The sequence below is a fragment of the Schistocerca serialis genome, chromosome 1, assembly GCF_023864345.2.
Source record: "Schistocerca serialis cubense isolate TAMUIC-IGC-003099 chromosome 1, iqSchSeri2.2, whole genome shotgun sequence".
NCBI classification, from domain to species: Eukaryota; Metazoa; Arthropoda; class Insecta; order Orthoptera; family Acrididae; genus Schistocerca; species Schistocerca serialis.
The window spans coordinates 1,250,189,895-1,250,209,157 of record NC_064638.1 but is presented as its reverse complement, the minus strand read 5'-3'; the positions used below and the strand labels follow the sequence as shown (position 1 = coordinate 1,250,209,157).

At 37.0% G+C, this 19,263-nt stretch overlaps 1 protein-coding gene across 1 annotated transcript in view; it reads right to left on the bottom strand.

Moving 5' to 3' along the window:
• Positions 1-6,069: 6,069 nt before the first annotated feature.
• Positions 6,070-19,263, bottom strand: part of LOC126419408 (serine/threonine-protein phosphatase 6 regulatory ankyrin repeat subunit C-like) — a 372,581-nt gene continuing 359,387 nt past the window's right edge. Inside the window, exon 18 of the mRNA XM_050086600.1 lies at positions 6,070-7,057. Within this exon, the coding sequence (XP_049942557.1) occupies positions 6,599-7,057 (459 nt within the window). The 3' untranslated portion in view covers positions 6,070-6,598. The remainder of the gene's footprint in view (positions 7,058-19,263) is intronic.

Here is a 19,263-nt window from a genome sequence, read left to right as displayed (position 1 = left end):
GAACAAGAAACTTGCATTTTTATCTTTCTGTGGTACAGTGTCAGGATAGGTTGGCTGGCTCCAGAAGAGACACAAAATTTCATCAGTGTTCAGGCCCCAGCAAAAATATGGCAGTTCATGAGCTATGTGAAGTATGAGTGTACAAGATAGCATGTCAGTGTGACCGGTACTATGCCGGCCAAACAGTACACACTGTGGAGCAATTCTGGATAGAACACAAAAGATGTTTATGCCTATGATATCCTGAAAAATCAGTAATGGCAGAACACACTTTAGAAAAGTGACACTTAATTCTAGTTGATGAAACATTTGTCATTATGAGGGTGATAGGATTTTAGGATAGTGTTATAAAATAAGCTATAGAAATAAAAATATCTGGAAACACTATCAGTAAGGATGGCAGTCTGCAGCTAAACACAGTCTGGGACCTGGCCATTGTGACATTGAAGCAGGTGTGACAGACACAGGACAAAATTGTTACCATATTTGCCAAGTAAGAGAACACTGGTGACATCACAGCCCATGGTGTGGCTATATAAAGGTGAAGCCATGGTGACACATTAGTCATTTACCACTGGCCAAATGCTGTGGAGAGCTCAGTCAAACGTTCATGGGATTTGAACCACCTGACAGCTGGAAGCTCCAGAAGATATTAATTCATATCACTGTGAGACCATGTGTTCATAAAACAGTACATTTCCTTGTCTTACTTTTGGTCAGGTGAATACAGGGTTATAAATACAAAATCAAATAGGGGTAATGCAGGAGTAGGTTTAACAATGAATAAAAAAAATAGGAGTGCGAGTTAGCTACTACAAACAGCACAGTGAACACCTTATTGTGGCCAAGATAGACACAAAGCCCATGCCTACTACAGTAGTACAAGTTTATATGCCAACTAGCTCTGCAGATGATGAAGAAATTGATGAAATGTATGATGAGATAAAAGAAATTATTCAGGTAGTGAAGGGAGACGAAAATTTAATAGTCATGGGTGACTGGAATTCGTCAGTAGGAAAAGGGAGGGAAGGAAACATAGTAAGTGAATATGGATCGGGGGGAAGAAATGAAAGAGGAAGCCGTCTGGTAGAATTATGCACAGAGCATAACTTAATCATAGCTAACACTTGGTTCAAGAATCATAAAAGAAGGTTGTATACATAGAAGAATCCTGGAAATACTAAAATGTATCAGATAGATTATATAATGGTAAGACAGAGATTTAGGAACCAGGTTTTAAATTGTAAGACATTTCCAGGGGCAGATGTGGACTCTGACCACAATCTATTGGTTATGAACGGTAGATTAAAACTGAAGAAACTACAAAAAGGTGCTAATTTAAGGAGATGGGACCTGGATAAACTGATTAAACCAGAGGTTGTAGAGAGTTTCAGGGAGAGCATAAAGGAACAATTGATAGGAATGGGGGAAAGAAATAAAGTAGAAAAAGAATGGGTAGCTCTGAGGGATGAAGTAGTGAAGGCAGCAGACGATCAAGTAGGTAAAAAGACGAGGGCTAATAGAAATCCTTGGGTAACAGAAGAAATATTGAATTTAATTGATGAAAGAAAATATAAAAATGCAGTAAATGAAGCAGGCAAAAAGGAATACAAACGTCTCAAAAATGAGATTGACAGGAAGTGCAAAATGACTAAGCAGGGATGGCTAGAGGAAAAATGTAAGGATGTAGAGGCTTGTCTCACTAGGGGTAAGATAGATACTGCCTACAGGAAAATTAAAGAGACCTTTGGAGAGAAGAGAACCACTTGTATGAATATCAAGAGCTAAGATGGCAACCTAGTTCTAATCAAAGAAGGGAAGGCAGAAAGGTGGAAGGAGTATATAGAGGGTTTATGCAAGGGCGATGTCCTTGAGGACAATATTATGGAAATGGAAGAGGATGTAGATGAAGACGAAATGAGAGATAAGATACTGCATGAAGAGTTTGACAGAGCACTGAAAGACCTGAGTCGAAACAAGGCCCCGGGAGTAGACAACATTCCATTAGAACTACTGACGGCCTTGGGAGAGCCAGTCATGACAAAACTCTACCATCTGATGAGCAAGATGTATGAGACAGGCGAAATACCCTCAGACTTCAAGAAGAATATAATAATTCCAATCCCAAAGAACGCAGGTGTTGACAGATGTGAAAATTACCGAACTATCAGTTAAATAATTCACAGCTGCAAAATACTAACGCGAATTCTTTACAGACGAATGGAAAAACTGGTAGAAGCGGACCTCAGGGAAGGTCAGTTTGGATTCCATAGAAATGTTGGAACACGTGAGGCAATACTAACCTTACGACTTATCTTAGAAGAAAGATTAAGAAAAGGCAAACCTATGTTTCTAGCATTTGTGGACTTAGAGAAAGCTTTTGACAATGTTAACTGGAATACTCTTTTTCAAATTCTGAAGGTGGCAGGGGTAAAATATAGGGAGCAAAAGGCTATTTACAATTTGTACAGAAACCAGATGACAGTTATAAGACTCGAGGGGCATGAAAGGGAAGCAGTGGTTGGGAAAGGAGTGAGACAGGGTTGTAGCCTCTCCCCGAAGTTATTCAATCTGTATATTGAGCAAGCAGTAAAGGAAACAAAAGAAAAATTCGGAGTAGGTATTAAAATCCATGGAGAAGAAATAAAAACTTTGAGGTTCGCCGATGACATTGTAATTCTGTCAGAGACAGCAAAGGACTTGGAAGAGCAGTTGAACGGAATGGACAGTGTCTTGAAAGGAGGATATAAGATGAACATCAACAAAAGCAAAACGAGGATAATGGAATGTAGTCAAATTAAGTCGGGTCATGCTGAGGGAATTAGATTAGGAAATGAGACACTTAAAGTAGTAAAGGAGTTTTGCTATTTGGGGAGTAAAATAACTGATGATGGTCGAAGTAGAGAGGATATAAAATGTAGACTGGCAATGGCAAGGAAAGCGTTTATGAAGAAGAGAAATTTGTTAACATCGAGTATAGATTTAAGTGTCAGGGAGTCGTTTCTGAAAGTATTTGTATGGAGTGTAGCCATGTATGGAAGTGAAACATGGACGATTACTAGTTTGGACAAGAAGAGAATAGAAGCTTTCGAAATGTGGTGCTACAGAAGAATGCTGAAGATAAGGTGGGTAGATCACGTAACTAATGAGGAGGTATTGAATAGGATTGGGGAGAAGAGAAGTTTGTGGCACAACTTGACTAGAAGAAGGGATCGGTTGGTAGGACATGTTTTGAGGCATCAAGGGATCACAAATTTAGCATTGCAGGGCAGCGTGGAGGGTATAAATCGTAGAGGGAGACCAAGAGATGAATACACTAAGCAGCTTCAGAAAGATGTAGGTTGCAGTAGGTACTGGGAGATGATGAAGCTTGCACAGGATAGAGTAGCATGGAGAGCTGTGTCAAACCAGTCTCAGGACTGAAGACCACAACAACAACAACTCTGATACTGATTTCAAAGGCTTCAGACTCTCTCCTTTGAACTTAACTTTTGAGGTGGTGTTTGCCAGATTTTGCTGGACAATTGCTTTTGTTATCTAAGCCAAACATTTGACCCGCCTGGATAGCCATGCATGTCAGCACACTACTTATAGGATTCAAGAATATTTACCAGCCCCAAATCACATCCACCCAGTGTTCTGCACAGCCTGGATGCAGTTTTTTAAGTAGTTCCCCACATCTGACAAGGGGAGTATCAGGCTGGTACGCAAATTCCAACTCAGTTTCATGATTTTCAAAGATATAGAAATCACTTGCACCACTTTCACGAGGACAACACTAGACACAGAGAGTTGGAGCACATAAATTCCATCCCATGGAAAAAAGGTGGAGGGGGGGGGGGGATGATGGAGTAAAAAGAAGAAAGATTTAAGTCAAACTCTTCATGGATTTTATAATAGGGTGGTTCAATGCATTCCTGAAATTGGTGGGGTCACCATGTTGACAGATAGAGAGATGCTGAATGAAAGAAGTTTGATTGTTAAGGAAGCAATACATGATCCCTTCAATAGCTATTGAAGCAGAATATTGTCACATGATATTTAATAATACCCTAAGAAATTCTGGTTGTATGTAATGGCTTTAGTGTCCATTCCCTAGTGGATAAGACAGAGACTGAAACTAAGGGTAGCAAATCAAAAGCTGAAACGTTTAACTCCATTTTCAAATGTTCCTTTACAGAGGAAAACCAAGGAGAATTGTCCCAGTTTAATTCTCATACCACTGAAGAGATGAATGAAATTAGTATTAGTGTCAGTGATGTTGAAAAACAGCTGACATCATTAAAACTGAACAAACCTCCAGGGCTCAATGGGATACCTGTCAGAATCTACACTGAATTTTCACTGAGTTATCCCCTCATTTAACCGTAATCTATCGTAAGCACCTCAAATAAAAAACTGCACCCAGTTCTTGGAAAATACTGCAGGTCACATCCATCAACAAGAAGGATAGTAGAAGTTATCCACAAAAATACCATCCAATATTCTTGGCATCAATTTGTTGTAGAATCTTAGAACATAATCTGAGCTTAAACATAGTGAAATACCTTGTACAGAATGACCTCCTCAAAGCCAACCAGCATGGATTCCAAAAACATTTATCACGTGAAACCCAGCTTACACTTTTCTCACACGACATACTGAAAGCTCTAGATCAAGGCAGTCAGGTAGATGCAGTATTACTTGATTTCCAAAAACCATTTGACTCAGTGCCACACCTAGCTTATTGTCAAAAGTACAATCATATGGGATATCAAGTGAAACTTCCAACTGGATTGAGGACACAACATGTTACCTTGGATGGAGAGTTGTCATCAGATGTACGTGTAACTTCAGGTGTGTCCCAGAGAAGTGTGTTAGGATTCTTGCTGTTCATGTTGTATATTAATTACCTTGCACACAATATTAATAGCAACTGCAGACTTTTCACAGATGATGCAGTTATCTATCATGAAGCACTCTCTGAAAGAAGCTGCATAAATATTCAGTCAAATCTTGATTAGATTCCAAACTGGTGCAGAGATTGGCAACTTGCTTTAAAAGTTCAGCAATGTAAAATTGCGCACTTCCAAAACAAAAAAGTGTAGTATCCTATGACTGTAATATCAATGAATCACTGTTGCAATCAGCCAACTCATACTAATACTTTTGTGTAACACTTGTACAGATATGAAACAGAATGATCACATAAGCTCAGTTGTGCATAAAGCAGGTAGTAGTCTCCAGTTTATTGGTAGAATACTGGGGTAGTGCAATCACTCTTACGAAGGAGATTGGTTACAAAACACTTGTGTGACTCGTTCTAGAATATTACTCAACTGTGTGGGACCTGTACCAAATTGGATTAACAGGGAAGATTGAATATATACATAGAAGGGCAGCATGAGTAGTTAATAGGTTTGTCTGATCCATGGGATAGTGTCATAGAGATACTGAAGAAACTGAATTAGTAGTCTCTTGAAAATAGACATAAACTGTCTCGAGAAAGACTACTAACAAAGTTTCGAGAACCAGGTCTAAATGATGACTCTAGGAATACACTACAAGCTCCTATGTATCACTCACACAGGGATTGTGAGGATAAAATGTGAATAAGTACTGCACGCACAGAGGCATTCAATCAATCATTCTTCCTGTAATCTATACATGAATGGAATAGGAAGAAACCCTAATAAATGGTACAATCAGATGTACCTTCTGCCACGCATTTCAGAGTGGTTTGCAGAGAGTAGATGTAGATGTATTATGACCTGCACAATTAAGTAAATACTTATGCTGCATTTTATTAATATTAGTGCTTTAATTGTTACTTTTTTCTGTCATTTCATAGTAACATAGATTAGTTATACTGTTTGTTTCCTTTCAGTAAGTTTTTTTGACACTGACACACAAGTCCATTTGAATGAGGTCATGGGAGCACATTCATGCTTGGATACCTCACCCAGTTACAGCACTTTGCCACAAAAGATAAAATCACAGATTTGAGAACCAGTTTGGCACACAGTTTTAATCTGCCAGAAAGTTTCAAGAATTACAGAAATTAGTAAATTTCATTTGTGCAATTTTTCTTAGAACCAACTTACACTGACAACCTGCTCATATGCTCAATTCCACAATTATGTAGGCTTCTTTTGGCAGCTCCTTGTATTTCTTAGGAAATGATTGCATAAGAAAACATTTATAAATGTCTATATATTCTTAAAATATCTCAAGCTGAAAGAGTTTCATATGGTTTTTAGATCTTTATTCAAAAAATAATGAAACATACAAAAATAAATTGTATGTAGATAAGTACCCCAAATACATTATCCCACAGCTTCATTTGTTGCTTATGTTAACATTCAGGACTTTTTACTGGCCCATGTAAGGGGTGTCCCACATAAAACTAGTACACCTCATGTACCACTTAATCGTCTCTAGGCGAACTGCTTGTGTGAAGTGGCCTGGATGTCCATGGCAACCACTTCAAGCATCTCTTATAAATAGATAACTACATATTTTTTAACATTACTGTTATCTATTCTTTTTTTAGTTACTTCACCGTTACTTAAATCTTGAGCATGAGGTGTACCAGTTTTAAGTGGTACACCTGTTATAATTAAAGTCGATATTGCATGTAATCCAGTAGTTCTTTCATCTTATCAGCCCAAGCACCCTCTACCAATTGGTATATAGTCTTACCATTTCTGTCTTTAATATTAATGTCTGCCCCGGCATTCACCAGAATCTCAAACATATCAAATAGTTCACTGTAATACAGATCCTTGCTGGCTGCCAGCATTAAAGCTGTGTTTCCATCAAAATCCCTGGCATCAACTGGGACATGTGCTTCATCAAGCAAATACTTTGCTCCTATGTAATTTGATGACTGAATGGCACAGTGTAATGGGGTGTGCCCTTTGTAATCTGGAACATGTTCTGTATGACCAAGATTTGTGAGATACTTCAGCATTTCCACACCACATTCTGCTGCACAATGGAGCAATGTTGTCTTATGGTCAGGATCCCACCAGCAGTCTGATAAGGATATTCCCAAAGAAATCAAATGTTCCAACACCTGGAAACAGAAATACTATGTAATTACGCTAGTGAGGGAGAAAAAATTCAGTACTGCTGCTCCCTTTAAAAATACACTATTCAGTCACCAATCTAACAACTGTGAGATATGTAGCAAATTGATGTCAAACTGCTGTGACTTCAGGTTGAAACAGGGCAATCACCCATCTGCTCATATTGCACCCTTAACAATAATTAAATGAAACTATACAGTTCCAGAGACCTTTTCAAGTCTTCAACATCAATGATTTATATATGCAGTGAGCAAGAGAAATGGGTTTGAATCCTGGCCTTGGTACAAATTTTCATTCATCACATAAATCTGCATATTTATGTACCTCATAAATGTTTGAGACTTGAAAAGGTCTGTGGAACCAAATAGTTTCATTTGATTAAAGCATCTTTGCCTAAGTTTCAGGCAGGATCCCCTGTTTCATTTGATGCTGAAGTGTTATTCAAACACAGTTGCAGAGCTGCAACACTATTAAAGTTGAGGGGGAATACCAAGTGGACTGAGGTGTTGATCGGAATTTGGACTGAGGAAGGAGGCATGCTAGGGTAGTCTGTGTTCGTGTGCAAAGCCACTGTTCCAGAGTGGAGTAGTGGTTAGTGCATCTGCCTACTGAGCAGGAGACCCAGGTTCAAATCCCAGCCTTGTTACAAGTTTTCTTTTATCATTTTAGTCTGCATATATGCATTACGAATAATTAATTTTGTTATTTACTTATTTCTCAGTTTACATACATTTTCTAAGTACTATACATGTTGTATATGCTCTGATATTTCACAACTTAACTAAGCCCTTTCCCAGTTAGTTTTATTATTGAAGGCATTATTTTCAGTTTGCTGATCCCAGTGATTCATCTAGTTTTACTGGAACTTGTTAACCCGAAAGTAGTGTATTTCAGTTTGTGTGAAACTAATTACCTTATGACATAATTGACATTAAACTTTATGACCAGCTATAGTTTCTGTTGCAGGTTTTGCCTCTGTGCTTGTTAGAATCAATTCACAGCTGTTCTACTAGATTGTGATCATTGAGTCTCTGAGGCCTTAATGGACAACAATGAAACAAACAAACACACACTTGTAAGAATGGTGATATGTGGCAAAATTTACAAACTGGTGGACAGTGAAGTTGAGATTAAAAGTGAATGGGAAGTATAAACTGGAGGGTCATAGTGACACTGGATAGCAAAAACATTTCAAGTGATAAAAGCTTTAAATTAGGACAGTGAAGTTAACGTGGATGAGGAAAACAAAATTAAAAATACAATGCTGCACCAACAAACAGTGAATGGCTGCTGCCACACTTCACATTTTGTGGCCAATCAGTGCAGAGCCCACCTGTCAACAATGCTGCAATCTGATAACATGAATGCATTGTCAAGCAGATTGCAGCTACTGGTGGCAGCAGAAACTGGTGCTGGGACTGTTTAAGATAAAGTTTTACTGTTCTCTTTTTGGGTCACCAGTCTTGTAACTGGTTTGATGCAGCCTGCCACAAATTCCTCTCCTGTGCCTACAATTTCATCTCAGAGCAACAATTGTAACCTACATCCTCAATAACTTGCTGGATATCTTCCAATCTCTGTCTTCCTCTGAAGTTGTTACCTTATACAGCTCCCTCTAACACCATGGAAATTGTCCCCTGACGTCTTAACATATGTCCTACCACCCTGTCTCTTCTTCTTTTCAGTGCTTTCCATGTATTCTTTTCTTCGTTGATTCTGTGGAGAACCTCATCATTTTTTACCTAACCAGTCCACCTAATTTTAAGCACCCTCCTGTAGAATTTCATCTCAAATGCTTTGATTCTCTTCTGTTCAGTTTATTCCACAATATGTTTCACTACTGCACAATGCTCTCCTCCAAACACACATTCTCCAAAATTTCTTCCACAAATTACGGCCTGTGTTTAACACTGGTAGACTTCTTTTGGCCAGGAATGCCCTTTTTGCCAGTGCTAACCTGTTTTTATGTCCTCCTCTCTCCAACCATCAAGGGTTATTTTGCTCCTTAGGTAGCAGAATTCTTTAACTTTGTCTGCTTCATGATCCCTAACACTGATGTTAAGTTTTTCATTTTCTCATTTCTGTTACTTTTGACTTTCTTTGACTTACTCTCTTATCCATATTCTGTATCCATTAGGTTGCTCATTCCATCCTGTGATTCTTCTTCACTTTCACTGAGGATAGAAATGTAGTCATCCAATCTTATCATTTACATCCTTTCATGTACAATTTTAATACCTTCTTGAACCTTTCTTCTATCTCTGTCATTGCTTCTTTGATGTGTAGGTTTAACAGTAGAGGCAAAATACAGCATCTCTGCCTTACATACATTTTAATCTGAGCACTCCATTTTTCATCTTCCAGTTTCATACTTTTCATCAACTAATGATGTATTTGGTCTGCATACAGAATGAAAATCTCACTTTCCACATGAATATGTCGAACATTAGAAACAAATTGAATTACAGTTAAAAGAAAGTTGGCTTGGATACCATGGCCTTTCTTAACATGAATCACAAAATGAGTTTTGCCTCTAACGAGGTTGCATCAAAAGTCTGCAAGACTACTTTTTTCAACTGTTCTTGTTTTAATAACAATAGTCAATACACAATAAGCACAGAACTGCATATAAACTCCATGGTTCTTCCTTACACACTCACTAAAACATTTATAGATTGCCTGACAGATACTTGTCAGTGCCGTCTGACCACCACATCTACTTTCTTCCTGTGACTGATTTTTAACATGCACACACAAACATGTGACACACAGTAGGTAGGGTTCTACCATCCCCCACTCATATCCAGAATATCATGTGTTCGAGACAGTAGAAGGCTGAGTAGTACTAGAATTTACACAGAAATTCTCGAATCACTACATATCCCCCCACAGACCGAACACGCAGTATTTTATACATAATCATTATGCAAATAATATCACTCATAATAACACTTCATATCTTAACAGTATACATTTCTTACATATGTTTATACATATCTTTCCTTTCCATAACAATTCTCTGTCCTCTCTTGAACAATCTTTCGCTTATTGTTTCTCTACTCTTTTCTTATTTTACATTGTTATTAAGACATGAACATTTACTCATGGTTTTAGGCAGCTTTACTGATATTTAGAAATTATCAGTACTTCCTTATTTTCCATTTTTTTTTTTCAATTGCAAACTTAACACATGAGTAAGCTATTTTCTATTCTTATCTTTTGTACCACCTTTTTCCTAGTATGTACTATTCTCATTATTTGTAGGTTGGAGGAACTCTGGATGAAATGAAAGTGTTCTTTTGACTCTCATTTAGTTCCATAATAATGCTAGTCGTTCATAGAATTCACACTTCCCAGAATAATCCCTATAAAATTTGTGACTTTTGTCACGATACTGTTCCCTTCTCCTAGAATCAGCACCTATTCCTTGCTTGTGGGTTGACCTTATGAGAGCACTTCCTCTTTCCATTCTGGTAGGTACACCCCTTACAAAACATCCCTATTTTTTAGGCTACAGATCATCCTAAAGCGACTAGGTTCAGCAACTTTTGCAGTCAGAATAGTTGCCATTTTGAGGATACAGAAATTAGTAAGCTAACATACTTTGCATACTTTCACTCTCTGATGTCATATGGAATAATATTTTGAGGTAACTCAACATTAGACAAAAAGTATTCACTCCTCAAAACGAAGTAGGTAGAATAATGTGTTGGATTCATAGTCATCCATCTTGCAGGCATCTTTTTAAAAGATTGGGAATTCTTACAACAGCCTCACAGTACATTTACTCACTAATGAAATTTGTTCTCAACAGCATGGACCAGTTTAAAAACAACAGCAACAGTCACGATTATAATACCAGAAAAAAGAAAGACTTACACTATCCTTTACTCCACCTATTTTTGGCACAGAAAGGGGTAAAATACGCTGCTATTAACATTTTTGACAAATTACCAGATGAAATAAAATATCTGACAGACGGCAGTAATAGCTTCAAAAATAAATTGAAATCGTATCCCCTTGACAACTCCTTCTACACCATAGATGAATTCTTGAATAGTAATAAATATATCTATAAATATACTATATGCATTTTGTGCCATTTAAGGGAATGGCGTAAATAATAGAAATATTAATCTTTAGTGAATACTGGGTACACCCCCCTTATCCTTTCTGAGTAGGCCTCACAGTTCCTTACCCTAGTATATATTTCTATGTATACCACAATTAATTATCTTCTGGTAAAGATGTAAATCTATTTTAAACTTCATATCAGTTCTTTAATACATCATTTTCTCCCTAGAGTTCTCCTCTACTTATCAACTACTATATTTTCTATAGATACTATGTCTACATATACTATTTACATCCCACTATCCTTCAATTCATCAGAGTATTCATCACACTGATGTTTCTTAATGATCAACATGACTAATTCTGCTCCTACTTTCATTTTCTTTCTTTGCTCGCGCCTCTCTCTGATTTATCCATTACTCATTACTACTTTATAGTTGTTTGTTTTGTATGAGCACCTCTTCTTATGTATATTCAATGTAGAACCATCATAGCTTCCTATATAAGTGTGCATATTTCCACTTGTACATACATTTTCCCTACAACATCTGGCGACTCTCACATCGTGAGGTTTTTAGTAACCACGGAAATAAGGAAGGACTTCAGCAATAGAAGCTTGTGAATATGGAAAGAGGGAAAAAACAGACCACTCCTCAAATGAGAAGTAAGAAAGGATAAAATAGATATATTTAGAAATTCCTTCTTCCCCCCCCCCCCCCCCCCACCCCCCCACCCCCCTTTTTTTCCTCTCAATTGTAAACTTCAGGTGTTTATGACACTTGAGTAAACAATTGAAGAAGAGAAATAAGATAGCCCTAAAGACAGGAAACCCTTCCCATCCCCCTTCCCTAGGATACCTACCTCCCAGGTACTTGAGTGAGACGCTGGAGGAGGTTTGGTGTTAAATCATCTCCTACAGAACGGACGTGTCCCACTTTCACCCTTTGAGGTCCCCGAAGGAAATCCTTGCAACTCTATGGAAATGGCAAATGACGAAGAATCAGGCAAACCTGTTTGTGAGGGTTGTTTGAAAGGTGTGATGTGTGTTTTGTGTTAGTCATGATTTATCTGTTCTTGTAAATCATACTTTTAGCTACAATACCCACCTCTTTCAAAATTTGTACAAACCCTCCCACCTATATCACATCTCATAAAAGGCATAAAATACTCTATACAAAATAGAAAATCTATACACTGCGGTATAACAGTTGTTCAGCTAGTCACATCTTATTATATTTTCCATAAGTATAATCCTCTATTTAGTTTATTTCATCTAGATATCACTTTTTCTGTGACTCTCTTACATTGTTCTCTATTTCATAGTTATATCCAGTTTTATAAGCAATAAGATTACAGAATAGTTCTAGATTTTAAAGAAATTCGGTGCAGGAAACTATTTGGAAAAAACACCGAAAACAACTCGGGATACGGCGGTTGTTACTCTGCTCTTTAACTTAGAATGTTAACGTCCCTGGGGATAGATAACAGAATAGTTTAAGATTTTAAAGGAATTTGATGCAAGAAAACTATTTTGGAAGAAATAGGGTAAACAACTCGGGATCCGAGGGTCATTATTCCACCCGTTAACTCAGAATGTTAACATCCCTGGGCAATAGATGACGAAATAGTTTAAGATTTTAAATGAATTTGGGGCAAGTAACTATTTTGGAAGAAACATCAAAAACAGCTTGGGATCTGACGGTTGTTACTCCGCCCGTTACCTCAGAATGTTGATGTCCCTGGGAGTTACAAAATTTTACATCCTTTACATTGTATTCCACCCTCCCCCCCCCCCCCCCCCCCCTTTTTTTTGTGCTAAATGCCAATCGAAATATTTCCTCATAGTACCCCAAGTATTATTATAATATTGTGGGTCTCACAGACCTTATATTAACTTTTCTTGAGCACTGGCAGACCAGTACTTCTCAATTTCTTTTGAAAGTCTAACCAAGAGGAAAAATTCTCAATATTTACTATTCCCCATTCTGAGGCTTCCCTTAGAAGGTACCCCGCAGCAAATTCGATCTTCTTGGAATCTTCCCAATTTTTTGGCAAAGCTTGGTTAAATCTTTTTAAGAAATGGGTCAGATGTACATCTCCTTCCAGCTTAAATTTAGGGAATTGTCTAGATAACCCTGAATTAGCTCCCCATTGCAAATCAGTCACCACTTCACTAGTAACACAACTTTAGGTGAAGTTACCCTTTTTTCTACTTTGTGTTGGATTAGCTTAATTTCTCTCCATAGGTTGTCCATACCCTTCCTGGTATCATTAAGTTCGGAAGAAGGAATAGGTAATGCATTCCCAGATGTTATTTTCTCGGTAACCTCTCGATCTGTAATTTCTCCAAATTGTTCCTCCAGACTAATTACCTTAATATCAGAGTTAGCTATTTTCTCTTTGAAATTCCTTTCTACATTATCTACCTGTGTATTGACACCTGTAATTTGCAACTGAATAATTGGCATTAATTCATTATGCTTATCTACACTCTCTTTCAAAGTATTCATTCCTTGTCTTACATCATTGTATGTAATGTTATATACATTTTCAAAAGATCCTAACTTTTCAATAAGCTCTGATTCTACATTATTACATTTGTTCTCAATGTCAAGTTCTAACATTTTCGATAAATCTTGAAAAGTGTCATTCTGTTTCTGACTAATGTTAGTAAACATATGGTTTATATGAGTAGTCAAAGAATTTGTCAACTCGTTCTTTAAATCTACTTTTAAATTCTCTACTTTATTACTTTTATATTATTATTTTGAGCTTTTCCTCATTACAGAGGCTTATCTCCAACATAATAATTTACCTGGAAATGACAATACAAACAATAAACATTCTTAAACTATACTCTCAAAATATTTCTCCATGTGTTTCGATCTTGCGTGTCCTCTTCCTCTGCACCCATTCTCCTCATTGTGTGCTGTACATTTTGGAGCCAGGTGGTCACAGGTCGTCCTCTTCTTCTTCTCCCCTCCGGTTCCCACTCCAGTATCAATTTTGGTATTCTGGCTTCCTCCATTCGTCGTACATGCCCGTACCACTGTAATTTCTTCCTATCCATTACGTCATATATTCTTTCTTTTATTTCCATTCTCCTTATTACTTCGGTGTTCCTTATCTTTTCTTTCCTGGAGATTCTTGCCGATCTTCTCCAAAAGTCCATCTCTAGAGCTTGTAATTTTTTAATGTGCTTCATGTTAATTGTCCAGGCCTCCGTTCCATACAGAACCACACTCTCTAATATGGATTTGTATATTAATTTTTTAGTTCTGCTCATTACATTCCTGCTCCATAAGACTGAGTTAAGCATCCCAATGACCCTCCGTCCGCTACTAATTCTTTTATTGATTTCTGACTCTGATTTTCCCTCGATTTCTAAAATGGATCCCAAATAACAGAAAGTGTTTATCTTTTTGATTTTCTTTCCTTCAATGTATAGCTCATCTGAATCATTAGTCAAGTATTCTGTTTTTTTGGTAATTAATCTTCAAACCCCAAGTTTTGTATGCTACTGCTAGTTGATTGCACATATAGTTAGCATCCTCCCCATCTTGGGCTACGACTACTTGATCATCAGCAAATAATAAATGATGTAGGTAAACTCCATCTCTTATTTCTAATCCCATACTATTACATTTACGAGACCATGTTCTAAGGCTAATATCTATATAGATTTTAAATAATGATGGTGACATGGGACAGCCCTGTAAAAGGCCTTTGCTTGTTCTAAATTTCTGTGAAAGTTTATTACCAATTTTCTCTTGGCAAATGTTATCTTTATACATCTGTTGTATTATTTTAATCAAGGAAGGGTTTATGTTTGCCATATGTAGTGCTCTCCAAAGTAATTTTCTTGGAACAGTGTCATACGCTTTTTCTAGATCTATGAAAATTAATCCTATACTTTTTGATTATTCCCTATGTTTCTCCAAAATCTGTCGTAATGTGAAAATATGGTCTACACATGATCTCCCAGCCGTGAATCCACATTGTTCTTCTTGGGTTCTAAAATTTTTTTCCAGTTTGTTTTTAATTACTTTCGCAAAAATTCTCATTAATGTGTTTGTAACACAAATTCCTCGATAGTTTGAACAAATTTTGCGATCCCCTTTCTTAAATATTGTATTAATGTAACCTAGCTTCATTTCGTTGGGTATTGAATCTCCATGTATCATTTTGTTGAAGAGCTGTGTTATCAGTTTCACAATTTTGTCACCACCATATTTCAGACACTCCAGATTGATATTGCCTGGTCCTGGTGATTTACCATTCTTTCCTGTTCTCAATGCCTGAAGTACTTCACTTTCTAAAATATGGATCTCATCATCTTCATGTCCTTTATCTTCCCCTGTTCCTTCTGCTAGATATTCTTCTCTGTCCTCATTTAATAATTTTTGGAAATACTCTTCCCATTCCTTTTGTGTCATCAGTTGGAGATTAGTTTTGCTTTTTGTATCCTGTCGAAGCCCTTTCAATACTGACCATGCTTCTTTTGCTCTCCCAAATCCTAATTTGCTATTCACCTTGGCACATGTTCTTTCCCATGCTTCATTTTTTGCCATCCTTATTTTTTTCGTCACTTCATTCTTCTTTTCCTTGTATATTGACCTTGTTTCTTCTGATTCTTTATTACTTATGGCATCAAATTCAGTCTTCAAAGGACCCATGCCTTCTCATAGATTACTAAATTCCTTCCTTTGAGAGTTGACTTGGTGTTTAACAAACCTAAATTTGTCATTTGAGTATTTAATTGAGAATTTACCAAGTCTAATTCATTACTTAGAGTCACTCTGAGCATTTAATTGAGAATTTAATGAGTTTAACTTAAGACTCTGAGCTTTGATTAAATTTATCAACGCAGCCCAGTCAGGCACTGTTTTGCTCATCTTCGTGGCCATAGCTGGGTCTTGAGTGTCCCCCAACCTGTTGTATATTTTCCATTTTTTTATATGTCTCAGCTCTTGTAAGCATTTAAAACTAACTTTAAATATGATAATTACACAATAACAGTTCACTGAACAGTATCTTGTACCACTTTGTACTAAAGTAATCAAGTTTTGTTTCATGCTCACCCAGCATAGAACTCTCGTTGTGTAGGTGAGTGGATGTGGAGGCAGGTCAACACTAGTGAACAGCAGCTGGTGCCAGTGACATCGGATGTATGTTGGTTTCCGCATCTACGTCCCCACGAGGTATGTGAGAGCTATATACTCCCTGCACTGAATCTTCTTAGCTGAAGCATTCTGTGCATACTTCTTCTTAGACAAATACAACAAAATCTTCTTTACTATTTTTACCATTGTGAATTTTTCATTTCTTTAATGTTTTTCCATTTCAATTTCACTCCATTGGGTACTTGAATATATTCCAATGTCTCGGAGTAATTCCCTTGCCTTATTATGTTTGGTTGCTATGGCAACACATAATAGCTTCTTCTCTCATTTTTGACTTCAAATTCCTGTTTTTTTGGTCCTTTCACACAGGTTGCCACATTCTAATGTTCTGATGACTTAAAGTGTGAGTGTGGATCTGGGTTATATCAGCTTATTCCAGCAAACCACATTCCACCTCTTTACGAGATGACTTACTTGGAATTTGCAGCCACTCTTCTTTACTGAATAGTTGGCTGCTGGAAATCCTCTTGACTTCTTCTCCGTTGAATAATGCTAGGTACAGGAATTTTTAAACTCTTTCCACTTACGAAATACGTAGACACACAAACTTCACTTTTCGTCATCTAATGATGTACTTCACCTCCTTACACAAAAAAAAACAAACAAAAAAAACATTTTACACATGAATATGTAACTTCCTGCAAGTCTCTCATACAGTCAGACATTAGAAACAAATTGAACTACAGTTAAAAGAAAGTTGGCTTGCATACCATGTCCTTTCTTTACATGAATCATAAAATGAGTCTTGCCTCTAACAAGGTTGTGTCAAAAGTCTACAAGAGTACTTTTTTCAACAGTTCTTGTTTTAATAACAATAGTCAATGACACAATAAGCATAGAGCAGCATATAAACTCCATGGTTCTTCCTTACACACTCACTAAAACATCTATAGATTGCCCGACAGGTACTTGTCGGTGCCGTCCGACCACCGCGTCTACTTTCTTCCCGCAACTGATTTTAAGCCTGCACAAACAAACATGTGATGCACAGTAGACAGAATTCTACCATCCCACACTCTTATCCAGAATATCATGTGTTCGAGACAGTAGAAGGCTGAGTGGTTCTCAAAACACTATACCGCACACCTGACAACAGTACTAATAATTGAAAACCAGTGTAATAAGGAGATGGAAGTTGTTGTCAATTCTTGTCAGAATGAAATAATAGAAGTAGTGCAAACTGGTTCTTATGATAACGTAATCAACTGATTTCTGATACAAAACAAGTAAATACTGTTGATATTCAGAATCTGGGGACAGTTTAGAAAACTGTTGATGTAACTATTCATACATGTGATGATGTTGGAACGGAATGTGTGCAGTTAGAGAATGAACTTCTTGAGAAGGTAGATGACAGTGGCGATGTGCCAATTTGGAAGACAATGTAGGCCATTAGTAGTTAGCAACGATGTATATGAGAGGCAGTTAGTTAATGCTGATGTAAGTAATGAAACTGGAACAGAAGCCTATTGATAGTAAGTGAAATGATTGAGAAGGCTGATGAGCTTTTTAAGGACGAATTTAAGAAGAGTGAAAATAATAATAAGGAAAATGGAATGCAATTAGTAAAAGGTATGTATGTAATATTGAAATGAAATGGACAAACAAAGAAGGTGAAGTACACCAAAGTAAAGAAGTTTACTGTGAAGCTATCTGCAGTAGCTATTCACAAATTATTAGATGTTGACAGTGAAGTAAATAGTTTGCAGGAACAAATTTTCAATTTAAATAAATGGAAGATAATTTTCACTGCAGAAACAGTGTTCAGTGCATTTGTGTTTGTTGGTTGCCAAATGTTCAAAAACTTTCTTGCATGTTGCATTAGAAGGGCAGATGTTTTGAAAATTTAATGTGGAATTTTACCCAATGATGTAAAATTTTATGTAAGAGCAGAGGGTCAGAATACTTGTGAATCCCTAATTAGGAGAGTCACTCCTCTTTCGTGAAAATATTAAAGCAATAGTAGCTTTTTTTATAGTGCTTAGCAGAACTGTTTCACTGGAACACTCTCTATTTTGCAGCACACATGTTGTACACATGTTTCTGTGCTTTGTGTACTATGCTGATCCAGTCTTAGCACATATTTTTTTGGTTCAGTTAAGACTTTTTATGAATGGATGCCTTATCCAGATGATTTTCATTCTTATTTTATATGGAAATTGATGAAGAAAGTTTCTTCTGTTACATTTGTATGAGACCTGATGACGGCTCACATGGGCAAAACACATACTAGTTATTAATAAAAACACTTCTGTAATTGAGATGCCTTTATTAAAAAAAAAGAATACACTATGTGGTGAAAAGTTACTTGCCTAGCTGGATGTAAACATTCTTCCCTTTTTGGTACACCTTTCTTGTCTATGGTTCTGTCCCCAAATCCAAGGTCCCATTGCATTGTCTTTTCATGCATGGTACTATCTCACTAGGTATTTCCTGCTCACTCACTAGCTGACTCATAAATAAAATTTGTATCAGTTAAACGAAATTGCTATACATGTCTTTATTCAGATGTGGACAATAATGAGCAAGATCACTTCACCTATTACTGTGGACACTATATCTTCAAAACAATTATCCTATGTTTCAGAAGATCTTAAGACAGTTCCACAACTAGTGTTAACTTTGAGGAAAGTGACATGCACATGCTGTAACATCCTGAACCTTGGACTTACCTTTGAGGCCTATGGCACCTCGGATGACAAGTGCAATTTGTCTTCATTATTGGAGCATTGGACTTGCAAACTTTATTGTTATTATCAAATGTTATGCACAACACTCCTCCTGGGGGTAAATATACACACATCAAGAACAGTATGCTTCACCGAGAACACTAATCTATGGACACCTGGACTAAATAAATGCTGCAAGTTGAAACTATTGGTGACTAGGTCCCTTCCTTTTATTGGCCTCACCTGTGATCACTGGTTTATGACTGA